Source organism: Corythoichthys intestinalis, chromosome 7 (assembly GCF_030265065.1).
Source record: "Corythoichthys intestinalis isolate RoL2023-P3 chromosome 7, ASM3026506v1, whole genome shotgun sequence".
NCBI lineage: Eukaryota > Metazoa > Chordata > Actinopteri > Syngnathiformes > Syngnathidae > Corythoichthys > Corythoichthys intestinalis.
Window position 1 is genome coordinate 49,428,075 of NC_080401.1, and position 20,590 is coordinate 49,448,664.

Genomic DNA, 20,590 nt, shown 5'->3' on the forward strand with positions numbered 1-20,590 from the left:
GTGGGAGGGATGGCAGCGAATGTTAAAATGGATTGGAGGTCTCCTAGGGAAAAAAGTCATTTAAATTCATGATTGGGCCTCTGTCAATCACCGTCAATGGAAGCCATTGAGTTAAATGGTAAACATATTTTTTAAAAACAACAGCAGAACCATTTATAATATTTCACAGATGACTTTCATGCCGTTGACGCATGCTCCAAAGATAAGATAAATGACCAGTCATGTGTTGAAAGCATCATCCCTGCTTTGGAACGCTCATGTTTGTGTGTTGCAGGGTGGGAAATGTCGTCACCATCATAGCCAAGGTCAACAGAGCCTTCACATCCAGTATGGAGGTCGGTGGTTGTTGCACATTTTAAAATCTGACTAGAAAATAGAATTTCAGGAAAAATTTTGTCATTTTTTACTCTACCGCAGGTCACTTGCCGCAGTTTTTTTTTTTTTTTTTTTGGGGCATTCGTTAATTTGCCCCTCCCAGTCAAAATGGATTGGACGTCTAGCGCTGTCAATGGCACTGAAACATTCACAGCCAGTACTTCCAGTTTAAATAGATTGAATGTCAACTATTGTGATGCAAAATCAACAAAAACTGACCCATGTGTGCTCCAAAACCAACAGAAAACGACCTGAAATTAGCAGGAAGTGACCTGGAAAAGCCTTAAAATCAACAGGAAATGTTCAAAAATACATAAGAAATGATTTGGAAATGCTTCAAAATCGACAGGACGTGACCCAGAAATGCACTAATATTAACAAGGAAGTGACCCAACAATGAAAGAGGAGCGTTCACAGCCTGTACTTCCAGATTTAAAGGGAACCTTGGACTTGGACTTGTAGGCTCTAATAAGTCACAATTGTTCTTTTATTAAAATATGTTATTAGAAACACGTTTATTATTGCCATTGATTTAAAAGTCTCTAATAATTAGTAAATGTTTTGACCTACGGTAGGCGCTATGTTTTACTCGCACAATGCATGCTGTTGATGGTCTTGGATAATAGCTGTGCTAGCTAGCAAGAGAAGCTACTATGACGACTGGCATGATTTTGTCACATTCTGCTGCTGGTCAGGTTGTTTTGTTACAGAGCTGTGAGCTGAGTTCCTAACATCGTACATGCAGTGGCGGAGCTAGACTTTTATTCTTGGGGTGGCCAGGGGGTGGCCGAGGCTATTTCAGGGGGTCCACAGACTATAACAATACATTTGTTTCTTGACTTATCAATTGCAATCAGAGTGTCAAATGTTGAAATGTACATACTAAGCACACAGGTGATGATTTATGTATATAATTTGTTTATTAACTTGATAATAACTATTTTTTACAAAAATGGTGAAAATGCACCAACACATTCACAGTTACTCATACGACCCCCCCCCCCCCCCCCCCATCAACATCTTAACGATGTAAAAAATGTAAAACACAACTTGGTAACAACTTTTCGATCAGTCATTAATAATAACTATTTTTTTACAAAAATGGTGAAAATGCACCAACACATTCAAAGTTACTCACACGACCCCCCCCCCCCCCCACACACACACACACTTCTCTCTTATCAATATCTTATCAAATATATTAAGATAACTATTAAGATAAATATATTTCCATACAATGGCTTCCATACTAGTGGTATGGAAGCCATTGTATGGAAATACTGTATATAGTAGAACTACTACTATAGAACTAAATATAAAAAATCAAGTTCCATACTTTCCATACTCACGTAGGAAACCTGTATCTGAAAAATTACTGCTGAAGTGAGCATGTGACTGCTTCTCAGACCAGAGAAGCTGCTTCTCTGCTCTGACTGACCTGGTGATGGGCAGTGTGTGCCAGATTCTTTCTCATCCTGAGCCTGATTCGTCCCAGACTTGGATCGCTTTAAAAAGAGGTTATAAATCTTGGCCCCCTGCCTTTTCATTCTGAACTGTCCCTATGAAACAATGAGCCAGTCCTGTTAACGTTACTCCTAGCATCACTCATAATCACACAATGTTGGTAAATGATTAAATCCCTACTTCAAGCCTTAAAAAATTCGGGGCAAATAAACCACCGTAGACATAAATTTAATATTCTGACTTTTAAGCTAGTTGACAGCAGGCCCGGCCAACTACCGTGTTCACGTGACGTTTCATTTAAGGCAAGAGAGCATGAGACAGCTGGCTAATGCTCTACAATTATTGGAGAAACATGTATGTAAATAGCGACCCAAATGAATTAAATATAGACGTTAATATCGAGCGGCTGTTGGAAGCTAGACGACATGAGATAACGTTAACGCTTGCTTGATGCCGTGGCTCTCTGTTTTAGCGACAACAAAAAATCTCCTTCCTACAAATTTAAGCATTGACTCATTAGGACACCAGCAAAAAACTTACATTACGACGAGGATTTCAGTGGCTTGAAGGCAGGGTATCCAAGTTCGTCTCCTTGTTTGTTCTTGTCACTTTGTTTATCTTCCGTGTTCCGTTCCGTCAACGATGACCAAGTACTCAAATCTCAAATCTTCCTCCGTTTCAGTGGCGATTCTTCTTCTCCTCATGAAAGCGAATTTGCAACGCTTTAAGGTACATAGCGCCAACTACTGTACAGGAAGGACTTAGCAGTCGGTGCCGCGATATGTCATTGTCAATCATCTGGGGTGGCACCTGGGGGGTCCAATCAGATTTTAGGGGGGTCCAGTGCTACCCCGGCCCCCCCTCTAGCTCCGCCACTGCGTACATGCATCCAATTCCAGCTCATCAGCAGTGTCTTTAAACCGATCCTAGGTGGCTTGCCGAGATAATGACTTGCTGCCATTGGACAGTTCGTCTGCCTCTCACCGCGGTTTTCCCTTTTTTTTTTTTTTTTTAAATGGATCTCTGACCCTTTTTGTGTCTTCCTTTTTACAATGGCGTTATTGTTGTCTGCTTACTTCCGCATTCGCGGACCATAACACCGCACAGAGACAGACAACGCATGTGGGTTGCAATTGCTTTATAAGGAAAATCATGACTCTAACATCACGCAACAGTATAATTCTTTGGTCTACGCGCTCGCCTGTCAAACGGGAATCGCGGGTTCGAATCCCGCCAGAGACCTTCATTTACTTGCTTTTGCTGCTCGTTTTGTCAAATATCAACAGTGCAGTACTGCTCATAATTTTTCCGCCCTGGTTCAAATTGGAAGGACAGAACTGATGACATGTTTATGTAGCTAAAGAGTGACACTGTGGAAGCTCGGCAGCGCCGCCCAGTGACATCACCACCCAGAGTGCATTGCGTCGTCAACAACAATGGCGACCCGCTAGTTAAACTAATTTTACAAATTTCATTCAAAGGAAAACAAGGGGGGGTTTATGACTCATACTAACATTTATCTTGTATTTCTATCTATTTAAAGAATTAGATATCTATGGTTGTCAATGGAAGGAAGGTTTTGTGTCACTTCCTGTATATTTTGGTAATTTCCTGTAGATTTTAGGACATTTCTGGGTCATTTCCTGTAGATTTTTGAGCTATTTCATGCGACCTCATGCACATTTTGGGTCATTCCAGGGTCTCTTTCTGTATATTTTGGATCATTTGCTGTTGATTTTAGGGCATTTCTAGGTCACTTCCTGTTCATTGGTTATGTCCTATTGAGTTTGGATATTTTTCCAGGTCACATCCTATTGATGTTGGGTCTTTTTTTCCCTTTGGAAATAAATGAGTGAAAATGGGGCAAATTTTCAGAATTTTTTTTAATGGGTAAATTATGTGAATTGGATATGAAATCTAGGACGAGATACATTTTGAGATTTTAAATGTTTTTGCCATTGGAAATAATGAAGGTTTTTAGTGAAAAATCCACGTTTTAATTTAATTGTACACTTTAGGTTGGTATAATGGTGACTTGTGAGGACCTCTACACTGACACTCACTGGAGGGTTTGTCAAGCCTTTGCCACCTTTGTGGCCAGAAGAACAGAAACAGGCAAGGTAGCTTGCGTCCCTAGACTGCGAAGTGTATTTTGGGGGCCATCAACAATTTTCAACTCTTTCATTTCAGGTGCAACTGAAGCCATTGACGCCTCACACGCAAATGGAGCAAATGGAGTACAGCTTGGCGGCCGAGCGGAGGAGAATGAGGCTCATCCACGCAGAAATCATCACGGACTTATTGAGCAGCAGCACGGCACAGCTTGGTACACCACATGCATTCGCTGTACCTGTGCCTAAGGTTAGCTAATCTCCACTTTTGGAACATTTTCTCCACTGTTATCACCACAGGAGAGTGCCAGGAGTACCAGGACGCCGTGCCAGCCGAACGCACGCAAGTGGAGAGCGTGGAGCTGGTCCTGCCGCCGCACGCCAACCACCAAGTTAGCACCTTTGGTGGCCAGATCATGGCTTGGATGGAGAATGTTGCCACCATTTCAGCAAGGTGCGTGCAGAAAACATGGGATACGCACCACAACAGATGAAAATCACTGATAGGAGACACTAAATTAATGTAGTAGGAGGTGTCAAACTCAATTCCCGGTACTGGATGAAGCTTGCCACATCAATTTGGGTGGCTTGTAGAAGTAAATCAAGTGCATTGACTTCATGTTTCTTGCTAAAAATAACATTTGGATACAATTTCTGTAGTCCTTAAGAAGACAATACATACTGAATATTAATTTTCCTGTCCTTTTATTAAAAATAGATAGATAAAATTCTGTTTCCTCACTTATTTAAGAGAAATGTATATATTAGAGCTGAAACGAATACTCAAGTAACTCGAGTTTAAAAACTGATCCGAATAATTTTATTCACCTCGAGGAATCGTTTAATTTTGCCAGCTCTAAGCATCACGTTTTGCCCGGACTACTTTTAATGCGGGACAACGCGCTGACGTCACGTGCGTAGAGGAAGAAGCAATAAATAAATAAATAAATAAAAAACTTACCACAGCCGCTACAAACTACGCGGACGTTGCTAAAAACTACGCCCGCATAATGCTAGTGTGGTACCAGGTATTGTCCGATGTGTCTCATAGATATTGCATGCATTTAGGACTAGATGCGAAACGACAGACTCGGCCGCGTCTGGGCAGCGTTAGTAAACAGCCGTTAGTAATCAGTAGACTTCTCATCTAATAAATATAACGTTACTCTCACTCGCTCACGTAACGTTAGCCCTTCGGAGGGCTAGGTTTCTATTGATTATGACCACTGTCGATGCGTGGCTAATGTGTCTTACACACAGGCTTTATTTAATCTGTAAAAATACGGCGCTGTAGAGTGATGAGGGTGTAAAATTAAAACATAATAAAGCTAACTGTCAGTTTTAGCTTAGTAGTCATTGCTGAATAAAACACCAAGTAGCACTGGTCCCTAATGTGCTCCAATACAGCAGGTATCATACATTTATTTTGAACACTGCAAAAACTCAAAATCCTATCAGTACTTACAGTTTAGACTATCTTAAAACTTAACTAGAACTTAAAAATAGCTTGACACAAATGGAAATTAAATTGAAACACGTGGGAAAAACATGTAGCTTTCAAGTGATGTGTGTTATCAAGTGTAATTACATTTTTAGGTAATATGTAATATGTTTTTTTTTATAAGATCTAAAAGTTTTTTGAGTGAAAGCAGTGAATTTATTTTTCTAGTCACATCTGAGATGCAATTGTTGGCTGTTTTCAACAATGTACATCGAAAATAAAGACATTGATTGACTGAAAATGGTTCAATATTGGATTAAATGTCTTTTTTTCTCAAGTATATTTATAATTGCTCTTTACCTAAAAAAAATGTTTCATCCGATTACTCGATTAATCGATAGAATTTTCAGTCGATTACTCGATTACTAAAATATTCGATACCTGCAGCCCTAGTATATATATAAATAAAGCCTTTACAAAAGAATTGTTTTTCCACTTTTTTAAATCAATAAAAGATATATTTTTTTCCTTCATTTAAAAAAGTGGAAAATGATATTTTAAAAACATATGAGGATAAAATAAAAACGCTATCTTTGCTAGAATGAGAGAATATTTACTGTTTATTTAAATTATTAAAATATATAAATAAAATTAAGAGAGGGAATAATATTGACTATTTTTCTCCTTTAAAAAAGATTAAAACAAAAATAAAAATACTAAAAAAAAAAACACACACAAATTGAAATGACAATATTTGCTTTGAAGACATTACAAAAAGCGGATCTGGACAACTTTTATTACAACATGTCTAACCGATAATTCAACTCTCAATCTAGTTGCCGATTCATCTGATAATCCACTAGATGTCGATTTTATAGATTAATCGTGGCATGCTTGGTTGGCAGACATAATGGTCCTCCGAAGGAAACCAGAACTACGATGTAGGGTGGTATGAAAAAGTATCTGAACCTTTTGGAATTTCTCACATTTCTGCATGAAATCCCCATCAAATGTGATATGATCTTTTTCAAAATCACACAGATGAAAAAAACAGTGTCTGCTTTAAAACCACCCAAACATTTCTAGGTTTTCATATTTTAATGAGGATAGTATGCAAAGAATGACAGAAGGGGTCAAAATAAATAAGTGAACCCTCTGTCTAAAGAGACTTAAAGAGCAATTGAAACCAATTTTTACCAAACAATTTTTAAGTCGGGTGTGTGCCCAATGACTGATGAGTGGTTTAAAGCTGCCCTGACCACTATAAAACACACACCTGGTAAGAATTGTATTGATATGGGTGAACTACACTTTAAACACATTTAAACCTATACAGTATATTAGAGCTGGGTCACAATTGAACATTTTTATCACAATGAATCGCAACAGATCCTGTTGCATCCACACAATCCAATAAAGAAGTAAAAATGGAAGCTTATCGCCGTCAATGACACTGAAGCATGATCAGTTGACCTGGATTTTTGACGCGTATAGCCATCAATGTATGCGAATGGGTGTTAATCCCTCAATTTTGTCTCCTTTGTCAATGTAGCCGCTTATGTAATGCCCATCCCACCTTGAGAAGCATTGACATGTTCCATTTCCGTGGCCCATCTCACATCGGAGACCGTCTGGTACTGAAGTCCATCGTTAACAATGCCTTCAAGCACAGGTTAGTCAACAAAACACTATGTCAGTTCATGATCTTTATTCTTAAAAAGTCATTTTAAACTGCATTTTTTTTTTTTTAGCATGGAGGTGGGTGTATGTGCTGAGGCTTACCAGGGTGGAGAGCCTCAGCGTCATATAAATAGTGCCTTTATGACCTTTGAGGTACTCGACGCTGATCGCAAACCACGCACGCTGCCCCGGATAAGACCCGAGCCTGTGGTGAGTTAATCTTGACTGACCCTGTGAGAATGAATTACATATCCAATTGGAAAAAAATAAACAACGGATTTAAAAAAATATATGTTTCTAAATAAACTCTCACTTCAAGGTTTGCATCCTTAAATTGTGTTGGAGTGTGATTTTGAAAAGCAGACCTTTACCGAACAGAGAGAAATTCACAATTTTACAGCACATGTGTTAAACACTGTCAACCGCTATCTTAAATGCTAAATATGCAAAATTTTTTTTTTTTTTACAAAGCTCTTAACAAATCATTCAAACACATATTCCCACAAAATAATTCTAAATATAATTCTAAATTAAATTACAAATGCATAAACAAACATTTAAGCTTAAACAAAAAATTAAAAGAGGAGCAGTTGGAGTTATGTAATCGTTACTGTTGCTACTAGAGGGGAGTGTATCCACCCAAATCAATAAAACTAAATGCAAACACTTTCAAAACAAACCATTACAACGCAACTCTAGTTTTTTTTCCTAATAGAATTACTTAAGTGAAACCATTAATCATTGCAGCACCAAAAAAAAAGCAGCAAATGTGATAGTTTAGTAGCAAGCCTTACGTGGATTAGAAAAGTGTTTTTGCGGGGATTCGACAGAGGCTTGGTGAAACAGCACTGGTGCCTCGGGGACACGCGTAGACGTGTTCGACCTGAACACTCTCTATTAAAGGGAAGAAAAGGCCCTTTGGGAGCAGTCTCAGTTAAAATGTCAGAGCTCTGTGTACTCATCAGGGCATTGGTGGAGCATGCAAGGAGTAGAAAAGCACATATTTTAAATTAACACTAACAATTCCGTATAGTACCTTTAAACTATTACAAGCATTTTTTTGTTGGAAAATACTAGATTACATTTTTAGTGGCCTCTGATTTTGCAACCAGATATGATTTAATTTGTTGTGAACAATATGTAACAATTTGAGGTGATTATACATTTTTTGTATCGACGCATTCTTATAATAATCACCCATGTCATTTTTATTTATCTATTATTATTTTAAAAAGGCAGAGATATGGATATTAGCATAATTATGATGTGGCCCGCAAAAATAATGAGTTTGACACCCATTTTACAGGATGGTAAACGGCGTTACCAAGAAGCTATTGCCAGGAAGAAGATCCGCCTTGATAGGTGAGTCAACCTTTGGTACAATAATAGAAATGTACAGAACACTGTGAACAGTGTTGTTTTTGGCGACCCTTTTAATTTTTGTCTTAGTCTTTTGGACGAAAATACTAAAATAAGTCTGTTATATTTTGGACATTTCAAAATGTGTTCGTCTAGTTTTAACTAGAGGCGTGCAAAATTTCCGATTCATAGATTCGCGATTCGGCCGTGGAAGATTCGAGAATGATTCACAAACATCCAAATTCCGATAATTGAATTATACCAGGTAAAGCGGAAATAAAACACAGTCAGCGCGGTCTTCAGGAAGCAATGAGGAACGGACCGAGAGTAAATATCATGTTCAACTCATGCCGCTAGATTTAAAAAAAAAAAAAAACTGACTGCGGCCGTCAGCCGCTACAAACAGCGCCCAGTTGCTAGTTGCTACAAACATACGGCTATGGTAAATATCGCATATATCTAGAACTAGATGTGAAATGACAGACGACGGCCGTGTTAGATCATATACCAAGAACAAGATGTGAAATGACAAACTTTCCCGCGCTAGTAAACAGGCGCCATCTTAAAGCAGTAGACTTCTCTAGAAGGCCCTGTTGTAGCGAACCTAATTATTTTTTTATCTATAAAAAAAAAAAAAAAAAAAAAAAAAAAATCGGCAAAATCTTGACTTGAATCTATCTTTAAATGATGAAACGGTTTTAAAACTTTCACTTTGAAAGTAGACAGAAGGGATATTATGGAATAACCGGAGCAATTTTAACAACTTTAACGGTTGATTCACATTAAATTAATTGAATGTAGTTTAAAGCTGCCGATACAGAATGGGGACTTGAGTATTTTATTTACTGTTTTTAACGGTTAACTTGATACTGAAATAGTAGTTTGTTGAGCCTGAGAGGATTTTTGAACAATTTTGGAACTAGCGTACAAAAAATTAAAAGGGGGGGGGGGGGGGTTGTGGTGCATCAATAATCGGTTTATAATCGAATCGGAGCCTCTGAATCGTAATCGTAATCGAATCGTTAGGTGCCCAAAGATTCCCACCTCTAGTTTTAACAGTTAATCAAAATGTTTTCGTTTGTAAAATTCAAAAGTTTTAGTTAAAAAATAAATACTGGATTCCAACAGTTTCGAATGAACATATATAGACAGATGAGCGCACATTGTAGTGTTTACAAGGACAACGCCAACTTCGTGGTGATAATGCACACTCGGCAGGAAAAGCAGTACATTATTTTCAATTAAACCCACCGAGAAGCCACGAACTGTATGTAAAAACAAAAACAAAAAAAAACTGAGCATTTCAGTTTGCTTACTATGCTAAAGTTGATGCTAATGCTAACTCAAATGCTATGCTAACCCGACAAGTTACATTTAGTGTGTGATGATCACTCAGCACAGACCTTCAAAGGCTAAAGCAACATTGTATATTCTCTCTTGCCAAGATAAGAAAACAAATCTCACATCTTACCATATGTTTCCAAACAAGCAAGATGGAGCGCAGTCTAGCTTGAAACACATCCTACACTCCAGTGAGGGAGAGGCGCAGCAAATCTCACATGAGTGACAAAACTCAAACACTGCTATGATGCAAGCTGACCTACTCCACGTACAAGACGAAAATGTAATGCATTGTGAACATATGACAGAAACTATTACAGTGATCCCTCGTTTTTGCAGTTAATTGGGACATGACAATGTCACGAAAATGAAAAACGTGTCTTGGGATACTAAAACATAACGAGATGGTTGCATGAGAACGAGATGAAAATTCGCCTTAGTTTCCACCATAAATTCACAATGTGTGATATTTTCTTATTATATGTGTAGTTAGCACGCATTTAGCCGTTTGGTCGTGTCAGTCATGTGAGGGTGGAAGGCAACATAAATAGTCTGAAATGTCAACAAATCTTAACTGCCTTTTACATTCCTAACCATTAAATGGGACAAGTTCTGCAGCAGGTTGGTACTCCATCGTATACTTCAATCTCTACCTCAAAGTTCCTCAAGGCAAAGAAGATCAAGATCCTCCAGGACTGGCCAGCCCAGTCACCAGACATGAACAGGATGAAAAAGGAAGCATGGAAAACGAAACCCAAGAATGTTGATGAACTCTGGGAGGCATGCAAGACTGCTTTCTATGATGTTCCTGATGACTTCATCAATAAATTGTATAAATCCTTGCTGAACCGCATGGATGCAGTCCTTCAAGCTCATGGAAGTCATACAAAATATTAAATTTGGATCTCACAGCACCACTACTTAATTCGCTCATGTTATGTAACATATTTTTGTATTTGAAGTACATTTTTTGTTCAATGTTCACACTACATTCTGTAGGCGACAGAACTTTAGTTTTGCCAAAATTTGACCTTTATGTCTTCATTAAATGATAAATCTTTTTTCAGTGAAACAAATATATTTTTGTACATTCAACATAATTTGGGAGGGTCTTAGCTTTCATATAAGCCATTTCTGAAATCAACTGAATAATTAAAAGTCAAGTTAGCAATTGTTTCTATAAAATGAATAGGCGACAAGACTTTTGTCAGGGACTGTAGTCTCCCAAGCTACATTTTTAGCTTGTCATCGTAATGAAAAAAAATTGTTCGTCGACGAAATATTTTCGGAATCGTTATTGTTGACGAAAACAACAGACTATGAGATTAATTTGAACATAACTTGTCGCCTACCTAACTCATTTGCTGCCATTGACGGTGATCGATATCCAGTCTGTTTAAATGGATTGGACGTCCCTCACTGTCAGTGGCACTGAAACATGATAATTCACTGGTCGCTCTCCCCTAGTGAAACGAAGTAATGCTGTGTCATTATTGCACAGTGGGTTTGTGCCGTGCTGTGGAATCTTTTGTTTGGCATTCTCGGAGCAGCATGTGACCCGTCAGAGAAGAATATTACTGCTGAGCGGCTCTGCATAATACTCGCATTGTTCCGCCGTGAAGCCGCCGGCCTCCATTATAATCTTCATTCAGCCAAATGTCGGAACAAGTTAAAGAATGTGTTTGTATTACTCGCGTCTTGATTTTGTGTTCGGAATGTAGAGGTTGCAAAACTAATTAAATGTTGTACACAAGTAAAGGTAGAATAATGGAGTGTTAGAGGATTTGGGGACAGTTTTTTTGAGTGAGTGTGAGAGGATTTGGGTGTGTCAGATATTTTTGGGCGTTTTTAAGTGACAGTTTTTGTGTGAGTAAGAGGTTTTTTGTTGTGTGTGGAAGGGTTACGTGTGTGGATATTTTTGGGCGCATGTGTTATGGTGCAGTTTTTTTTTTTTTTTTTTTTTTTTTTTTTTTTTGTACGTGCAGGGGATTTTAGGATATGTGTGAAATCTTTTGACTGGATGTGTATTAGGCTCGAGCGTTTACGTCACAGCAGCACGGGATCATGCGAGATTTGCGACAACGCAACCATTGCGGAAGCATCACGGGACATTTAAACTTAGCGGCAACCAAAGATGGAAAAAAGTAAGGAATACTTGCCAGTTCGATACAGAGACAAACTTGTTACCACGGCGAAGGACAGATATGTGAGCAATTTTAAGGATGTGAACAATGTTGACCCTCACGAGCAAGCCGAACACAAATGGAATAAAGATGTCGACAAGCTTCCACCACTACGCGAAATGGACATCATGCTGTATTTAGTGTTTGGTATATGTTACTACACTCATCAGCAATTCCGAAACTACAAATCGCTACAAAGCTACGAACAGTTTTGCTGCGGATGGGTGCAGGATCTTCACTTTATGACCATAGCAAACGGCAACACATCTTTCTAGCAAAGGTAGGCAATGTGTGTTTACATTAGTCTGTGACCACGGATGTACAAATCTTTTGCTGCATAAAATGTAGCCTGTGTACAAATTCTTTGCCACTCTCTCACGTCAAAATATTACAGCTTTTTCATTTAGCAACGACATGAATTATGTCTTATGAAGACAATGCACATGTATGCATGCTAGTTGTTTAGCTTTAGCAATAGCTAACAACAGGCCGACTTAGGGCGTAAAGTTACTGAAATTTGCGTAAACAAACGAAATTAACTTACCGGAGTGGAAGTGCATAGAGCAAACTCAGTGTGTAACTGGAGAATCAAACGTTATGCCCTTCCTTCTGATCGAGGCCATCCATGCCATTCTTCGACGTTTGGTAAGTTCAGATATGAGCTTTCCCTCGCCTTTTCTCCATGTAGGGATCCGGAAGAAACTCAATGGTGTTCCGTCGAGCTGTACATTCTCCTTTCTATTCGATCGGTTGTTGCAATTCTTTACCGCACAATAATTTCCAACCATTTTTAAAGAGCGACCTGTGTTGAAATGCCTCATTGCTTATGTTTCTCGCTTCCACAATGGCGATAGCGGCGGAAACCTCGCGAGTGCCACGTCATACGCTCGAGCCTAATTGTGTATAAGAGGATTTTTTCCCCCTCATTTTGTATGTGTCTGTGTGGGAGATTTTTTTTTGGTGTGAGTGTGAATTTTTCGTTGAATGTGTTTTTCTTGGTGTGAGTATTTTGTGTGTGTGGAAGGGTTTTTTGTTATGTGTGTGAACATTTTAGGCGCGTACGTGTGTTTTTGCATTTGTCTGTATCCAGTGTTCCAGTGTGATCTGATTACTTTCTTTCAGTAACGAGCAATCTAACGCGTTCATTTTTCCAAGCCAGTAATCTAATTAAAGTTAGTTTCCTCGGTGCCTGTGCGTTACTATTTTGTTGTTGCCTCATACTGTATGTAGAATGAAGGATATTGTAGTCATGTACGCAGAGCATTTGAAAAGAAAATACTGCGCTTGAGTTTGGGAGTGACATCACTTCTCACGTTTTCTCATCGGGGGGAAAAACGGGTCAAGTGTAATACCATGCTGCCTGTGTGCGTGCTGTCTGCCACGGTGGTCAACAACATAGCCTGGCTAGTGGCTACCTATCAGGATGCTAACAGTAAAGGAGCCGGAGAGATACAACAAACAGCTGCATTTGCTCACTGAAGATACAGCCATTACTTCACATATCCGTCCAGTAAAGATGACAAAAATATCTCCGTGTGTTGCAAACTCTGCGCTGGCTCAGAAAGACTGTCGACCGCTATATACTCGACATCCAATTCAACAAGGAAGCACTTGGAATTACAGTACAACGCGTCGCGAAAAAAAAAGCCGACAGGTAACGAGACAGCCAGTACTTCTGCAGTTGGTAACCAGCCTATATAATATGTGTAATTATGTACATTTTATAGTTAGAGTTTGTAATCATAGGCGGAGTTTTACATTTGTGGGACTATGGGGAGAAGCATGTTGAAGACTGAAACAAAAGTCAAAAGTTTGGACACACATTTTGCGTTTTATATATTTTCCCTACTATTGTATATTCTCACTGAAGACATCAAAACTATGAACGAACATGTGGAATGGCAAAAAAACCTTTGAGGTGTCTCCAAACCTTTGGCCAATATTGTCTTGACACTGTTCGAGTTCAATCAACTGCTCAAGTTGTTGTTGGCAGCGTTTGAAAGATTAGGTTTAAAGAAATTCTAAATATCCATCTTGCCTCCTCTGGTGGAGTTTTGGCTAAGCAAAGCAAAGGATAGTCTCCAAGGTGCTAGTCACATGATCTGTTCGAAAAATGATTTTGACCCATTATGAAAACTTTACGTTGTAGGATTTTTGTTCATTTCATTAATTTTTGTTGTTTGTTTTATTGCTTTACAACTTTTAGAAACAACATTTTAACGGCTAGGTCTTTATTTCAAAGGGGAAGTTCAGAATTTTTTACATCAGGCTTTATCTTGGAGTCAGCGGGGGTTTAATTAGTCGTTGGAGTTGATTCAAACAAATTTTGTGCAGTTTGTCAGTTAGTTGTTAGTTTTAGGGCTGCGGAATGGCTAAGCAAGGGCGAGTCAATGGTGGTCGACTAATTAAACCCCCGCTAAAAGATTAAGCCTTATGTGAAAAACTCAATTGCACGCGATGACATTTTTCTGTTATTTTTATGTTGAGGCAGCAAAAGGAAAAAAATGGTTAAAAAGCAACTGAGTTACTACTAATTTACTTTTGAAGTAACTTAGTTACTTTAATAATAAAGTAATCAGTAAAGCAACTACATTACTTTTTTGAGGTGTAATCAGTAATTAAATTTTTTTAAGTAATCCGTGACAACGCTGTCTGTATCAGGAACGAAACTCGTTTGTGACCCGGGGACTACCTGTATATACAATAAAAAATTTTGATAACTTGGTAAAAAATGGTTAGTTGTCGTTTGTGGTTGTTGAAGAAGGAAAAAGCTTATTCTGACAATGTAAAAAGTGGCAAGTACAGCTAATTGAAAAGTCGATTCAAGAATCAAAGTCTTACACTTTGTTGAATTGTTACTTATTACTGTTCATGTTTGCAGGAAATACATCATCTCATGCAAGCAAAACGAAATGCCACTGTCTGTACCGTGGGACCCAAGTAATCAGGTATCATATGAGTCATACTTAGCACATGTGAAATACTATACATTAGGTGACCTCCATGTCTGCTGCGGCTTGTATAAAATTAGTAACGTTGCCCAAAATATTACAAGTACAACATCCCTCCTTTTCTTTTTCAGATGTACTTGAGCTACAACAACGTCTCGGCGCTGAAACTTATGGACACCATAAACAATTGGGTGTTGACCTCTGAGAAAAACAAAGTGAGTAAACAGTGCCAAACAGTTAACCCTCAAGCCAAGTTCCATTTTGTTACCCTCCCGGCTCGTACAGTGGGGCAAATAAGTATTTAGTCAACCACCAATTGTGCAAGTTCTCCTACTTGAAAAGATTCAAGAGGCCTGTAATTGTCAACTTGCGTAAACCTCAACCATGAGAGACAGAATGTGGGGGGAAAAAAAAAAGAAAATCACATTGTTTGATTTTTAAAGAATTTATTTCCAAATTAGAGTGGAAAATAAGTATTTGGTCACCTACAAACAAGCAAGATTTCTGGCTGTCAAAGAGGTCTAACTTCTTCTAATGAGGTCTAACGAGGCTCCACTCGTTACCTGTATTAATGGCACCTGGTTTAACTCATTATCGGTATAAAAGACACCTGTCCACAACTGAGACTGAATCTGCAATAGGTAAAACGCTTGGTGTAAAGAAATCAATTGTGGGATTAATTATTAAAAAATGGAGGACATCCAAGACTAATGATAATTTCCCTCGATCTGGGGCTCCATGCAAGATCTCACCTTGTGGCGTCAAAATGATAACAAGAGCGGTGCGCAAAAATCTCAGAACCACATGGGGGGACCTGGTGAATAACCTACAGTTACCACAGTAACAAAGGCTAATATCAGTAACACAATGCGCCGCCAGGGACTCAAATCCTGCACTGCCAGACGTGTCCCCGGCTGAAGCCAGTACACGTCCAGGTCCGTCTGCGGTTTGCTAGAGAGCTTTTGAATGATCCAGAAGAGGACTTGGAGAATGCATTATGGTCAGATGAAACCAAAATAGAACTTTTTGGTAGAAACACAGGTTCTCGTGTTTGGAGGAGAAAGAATACTGAATTGCATCCGAAGAACACCATACTCTCTGTGAAGCATGGGGGTGGAAACATCATGCTTTGGGGCTGTTTTTCTGCAAAGGGACCAGGACGACTGATCTGTGTAAAGGAAAGAATGAATGGGGCCATGTATTGAGAGATCTTGAATGAAAATATCCTTCCATCAGCAAGGGCATTCAAGATGAGACGTGGCTGGGTCTTTCAGCATGACAATGATCCCAAGCATACAGCCAGGGCAACAAAGGAGTGGCTTCGTAAGAAGCATTTCAAGGTCCTGGAATGGCCTAGCCATTCTCCAACGCTCAACCCCATAGAAAATCTGTGGAGGGAGTTGAAAGTCCGTGTTGCCCAACGACAGCCCCAAAACATCACTGCTCTAGAGGAGATCTGCATGGAGGAATGGGCCAAAATACCTGCAACAGTGTGTGAAAAGCTTGTGAAGAGTTACAGAAAACGTTTGGCCTCCGCTATTGCCAACAAAGGGTACATAACAAAGTATTGAGATTAACTTTTGGCATTGACCAAATACCTATTTTTACAATTACAGGCCTCTCTAATATTTTCAAGTGGGAGAACTTGCACATTTAGTGGTTGACTAAATACTTATTTCCCCCACTGTATGTGGTTATTTCTGCCATCATGACACGGCGAGTCCTATTTTTGTAGGTCAGACTGTACACACTGGAGGAGAACCAGACGTTGTGCTTCAAAGTGGAGATGAACGTGAGCGTTTCGGCCGAGCAGACTTTCCACCTGCTTTCCGACCTAGGGAGGAGAAAAGAGTGGGACCGTCATTATCAGTTAGTCTGCATTTCTGCACTCTTATGCTTTTCATGTTGTCACTTGCAGATACTAGGTAATAAATACAGATACTTTGGTAAAAATATAAGTATTGATTTAACTCGTATTCGTATTATAGAATAGCTGACTGAGTGATTTGTAGTTTCTTAACCAGTAACTCTGATTTCTAAGTCGCACATTTCACTGCAAGCACATGTTGTGGCCTTCCCCAGGGCATGTGAGGTGATCATGCAGGCGGATGAAGATGACACCATTTATCGTGTGAAGACACCCTCTATCCGAAAAGGGGGCAAAGGCCAGGATTTTATCTTGCTGGCTTCTTGTCGGGAACCGTGTGATGTCAGGTAACTTGTTGCGATACCGTCATAAAAATACCACTTTGTTGCGGAATGCAATGAAGTTAAGGTTTGGTTGGGAAATATGGCCTAAAAGGTACTAGTGTTTTTAGTTTTTAATCTAGTTAATTTAAAATGCTTTTCTACTACATGCATGCTCCACCAATGCCCTGATGAGTACTAGAGCCTAGATCTTGAGCCCGAACCTGACCGGGCCTGGGCCCAAAATGTCAGTCATTTACGTTCGGGTCGGGTCAGGCCGGACTTCTTCTCTCTTCACTTTTTTTAAAATAAATATATATTTGTATATGGATGTTTAACTAAGGGATACTTGTTATAAAATAAATAAATTGGATAAAACAGAGAAAGGGCGTTGTGGTAATCCCAAACATGAGCCGCAGCAGAGACAGTGCATTGTTTGCGCACATGAACGCTTTGGGGCTCTCCGCGAGTCTGCAACCCTGCATCTGATATTTCCTTTTCGAATTTCGATATGGATATGATATTAGTCAAACGTCTTTATTATCATTGGTTTCGAGGGCCGCACCTCTTCGTGCTAAGCAGCGTGGAGTTCGTGGTGTTGCTTAAAATGTTCTTATTTATTTTGTTTCAGTGCTCCTTAAGGCAGGTTGTTCTTTTGTGTGTTCTGATGCGAGTCATTAAAATAAAGAATGTTATTTAAAAGTATTTTAGTTTATTTTTGTCTATGCTGCTGTTCCTGTCCGTGTCAGAGGAAAATAAATGTCTGTTGCTGCATTTTGCCAAGGAAATGACACATGAACTATCCACCTGTTAGAACAGACACACAAATATAAAAGATATAAATGTTTATTGAATATGCATTTTACAGTCTTGTTTAATTGGGAGAATTTGTTACAAAAGACGGGCTTTAATTTGTTGTCATTATGCACATAGGCATCGTCACAAATGTAATCACACTAAACGCAACCACTTCCCAAGCAGTGCTCTGTCCAGGTCTGACTGATGCATCGCATCCCCGCATTTCCTCCTTCTGGGTCCTCACAAATAAAACGTAAAATTTCAGGGGTTTTTCGGGCTCTGGCCTGCAAGTAAAGTTAATTGCTCGGGCCGGCTTTAATACACGCGGGCCGGGTCGGGTCTGGCTGGATTTTTTTAGGCCCGTTCTAGGTTCTAATCAGTACACCGTCCTGACAATTTAAGTTAGACTGCCCGAAAAGTCGTTTTTTTCCCTTCGATAAAGTGTGTTCAAGTCAGCCTAAGGGAACATGCACATCCACGCGGCGGCAGCGCTGTTTCACCGAGCCTCTACCGAGTCTCGGCTTGGCAAAAACACTTTTGTAACCCATTTAAGACTTACCACTAACAGTAATAGTCACGTTTACTGTTTTTACGTTTCTTGTGCTAATCTGATGGGCCAAACGCTAGTTGCTTTATGTTTTTGTTGGTACAACCATGCACACCATGCACGAATTTGGCACGGGCTTAAGTTACGCTTTAGGCCCTAGGTGGCAGTCGTAAAAAAGTGGCAAACTCCATATAATCCCTTTAACCCTTTCAAAGAGTCCAAAAAAGGGACTAATGCTGCTAATTCAGTTTGGCTGTTTTTTCTTTTTCTTTTTGGTATAAACATGGCCAGTAGTTAGCGTTCAGTTAGCTTTCAAGTTAGCTTAACGCATTCAGCCCAGGTCACAGCCTAGCTTGAAACATATCCTAAACTCTGGTGAGGAGAGTGAGGGAGAGGTGCAGCACTTCTCGCATGAGCGACACGACCCAAAGCTATGTGGCATTTTCGTCTCGTCAGACAAAAACTGGCATTCTTCTCGTTATGTTCTAGTCTCCCAAGCCCGTTTTTAGCTCGCCATCGTCATGAAAAAATTGTTCGTTGACGAAATATTTTCGTTATCGTCATTGTTGACGAAAACAACAATGATTTGAATGTATGTCTTTATTCTTATTTTTACAATTTATGAATTTTTAAAAAAATTTTTTAAGTTTTATTTTTTTTAATTACTTTTAGATTTTTAAAATTTTTATTTCTCGTGGCTTCTTTAAAATATGCGGGGTTTTTTTCATTATTAATATTTAAATGATTGATTTCTGTTTTTCAAAATGTATTCTTCCATAATTTTATTTATATTCATTTAAATTATATGTGGCTAACACTAGTATTACAATTAATGTATAAAGTCAACAACTTCAAACGGGCCACAGAATATTGTCGCATTGGCTGCAATTGGCCCTCGGTCCGCAGGTTTGAGACCACATGTCATATATGAATACAATCAAAACATCTAGAAAAACAAATCATGCATGAAGTAAAATGAATATAATTTGTCATTTTAACAGTTTTCTTTTCAATAAATTTACACATTCTGATTTCATCATTTGTAGGGACCCGTATCTGATCGCTTTACGGTCGGTTACTCTTCCCACTCACCCTCCAACTCCAGACTACGATAGAGGAGAGGTGCTCTGCGCCGGCTTCACAATTTTGGAGGAGTCCACCACTGTCACCAAGGTTCCTCAGTGACATTTTTTTGTACTTTTATACATTCTCCTCCTAATCAATGTATATTTTCAGGTCACCTACTATAATCAGGCCACCCCAGGAGTTCTTCCCTACATCTCCACAGACATTGTCGGACTCTCCTCCTCTTTCTCCAGCGCCTTTTCTGCCTGTAGTGACTTCCTTGAAGCCAATAAGGACAGCTTGCCCACTTCCACTCAGCAGGCCACAAATGCAGCAAATACCTTGCACAAAGAACCATAGGACCGTATTCCCTTTTTTTGCATTCATATTCTTCTCTTAGAATATATATTCAGTAAGTGACAGTGGCACTTTTGTTTTTAGCTGTTTTGACTCCTTTCACCTCAGTTGGAGGGCATATATTGTAAGGGCCAAGGAATTAAAGTGTATGTTTTGAGGGCATAGGATAAAGCCTTTTATTTTTTATGACAACTGGAAAAGTAGAATTGTGCAATAATTGATACAGTTGATGTTTTCTTATTGTATTTTTTAGGACAATTGCTGTAATTACTGCTTGTGATTGTTATGACAATTGGGTTTGACTTAGCAACACATGGCTTCAAGATGTGTTGATATGATGATGTGTGCACTCCAACAATAAATATGGGAGTAGCTGGATTGTTATCACATTGGCCAAATTTGGATTCTGTGCTTGGGAGGACTAAGGGCCAGAAAATTACGTAACTTATATGTTTCTATGTAATACCTCTCCAAATAAAGAAACCGTAAATGTAAAAAAAGGCAATGGAAAGAATGAGTTTTGCATTTGAAATAAAAAGGTCTATGTTCACCTGACTTTTATATGTTTTTAGCGGGCTTCCATTTAGCATGAGTTAAATATGTCTAAAATGTATGAGGGGCAGGAAGAACATCTGGAATTAAAACCGTTCACTGTATTTCCTATGTTAAACAGAAATATTTTATTTCCTTAATTTAAGACATTTTCTGGATGGTTTAAAAACATGTTTATT

General features: G+C 39.0%; 1 protein-coding gene across 2 annotated transcripts in view; it reads left to right on the top strand.

Annotated features, from left to right (window-relative positions):
• Nucleotides 1–20,403, top strand: part of acot11b (acyl-CoA thioesterase 11b) — a 34,160-nt gene extending 13,757 nt beyond the window's left edge. For both annotated transcript variants that reach the window (XM_057840870.1, XM_057840869.1), the window contains 13 exons: nt 275–335; nt 3,858–3,959; nt 4,030–4,165; nt 4,251–4,404; nt 6,944–7,063; nt 7,143–7,281; nt 8,378–8,433; nt 14,836–14,902; nt 15,037–15,120; nt 16,641–16,774; nt 16,988–17,119; nt 19,484–19,610; nt 19,674–20,403. In XM_057840870.1, the coding sequence (XP_057696853.1) occupies nt 275–335; nt 3,858–3,959; nt 4,030–4,165; nt 4,251–4,404; nt 6,944–7,063; nt 7,143–7,281; nt 8,378–8,433; nt 14,836–14,902; nt 15,037–15,120; nt 16,641–16,774; nt 16,988–17,119; nt 19,484–19,610; nt 19,674–19,862 (1,501 nt within the window). In that variant the 3' untranslated portion in view covers nt 19,863–20,403. The remainder of the gene's footprint in view (nt 1–274; nt 336–3,857; nt 3,960–4,029; nt 4,166–4,250; nt 4,405–6,943; nt 7,064–7,142; nt 7,282–8,377; nt 8,434–14,835; nt 14,903–15,036; nt 15,121–16,640; nt 16,775–16,987; nt 17,120–19,483; nt 19,611–19,673) is intronic.
• The last annotated feature ends 187 nt before the right edge of the window (nt 20,404–20,590 follow it).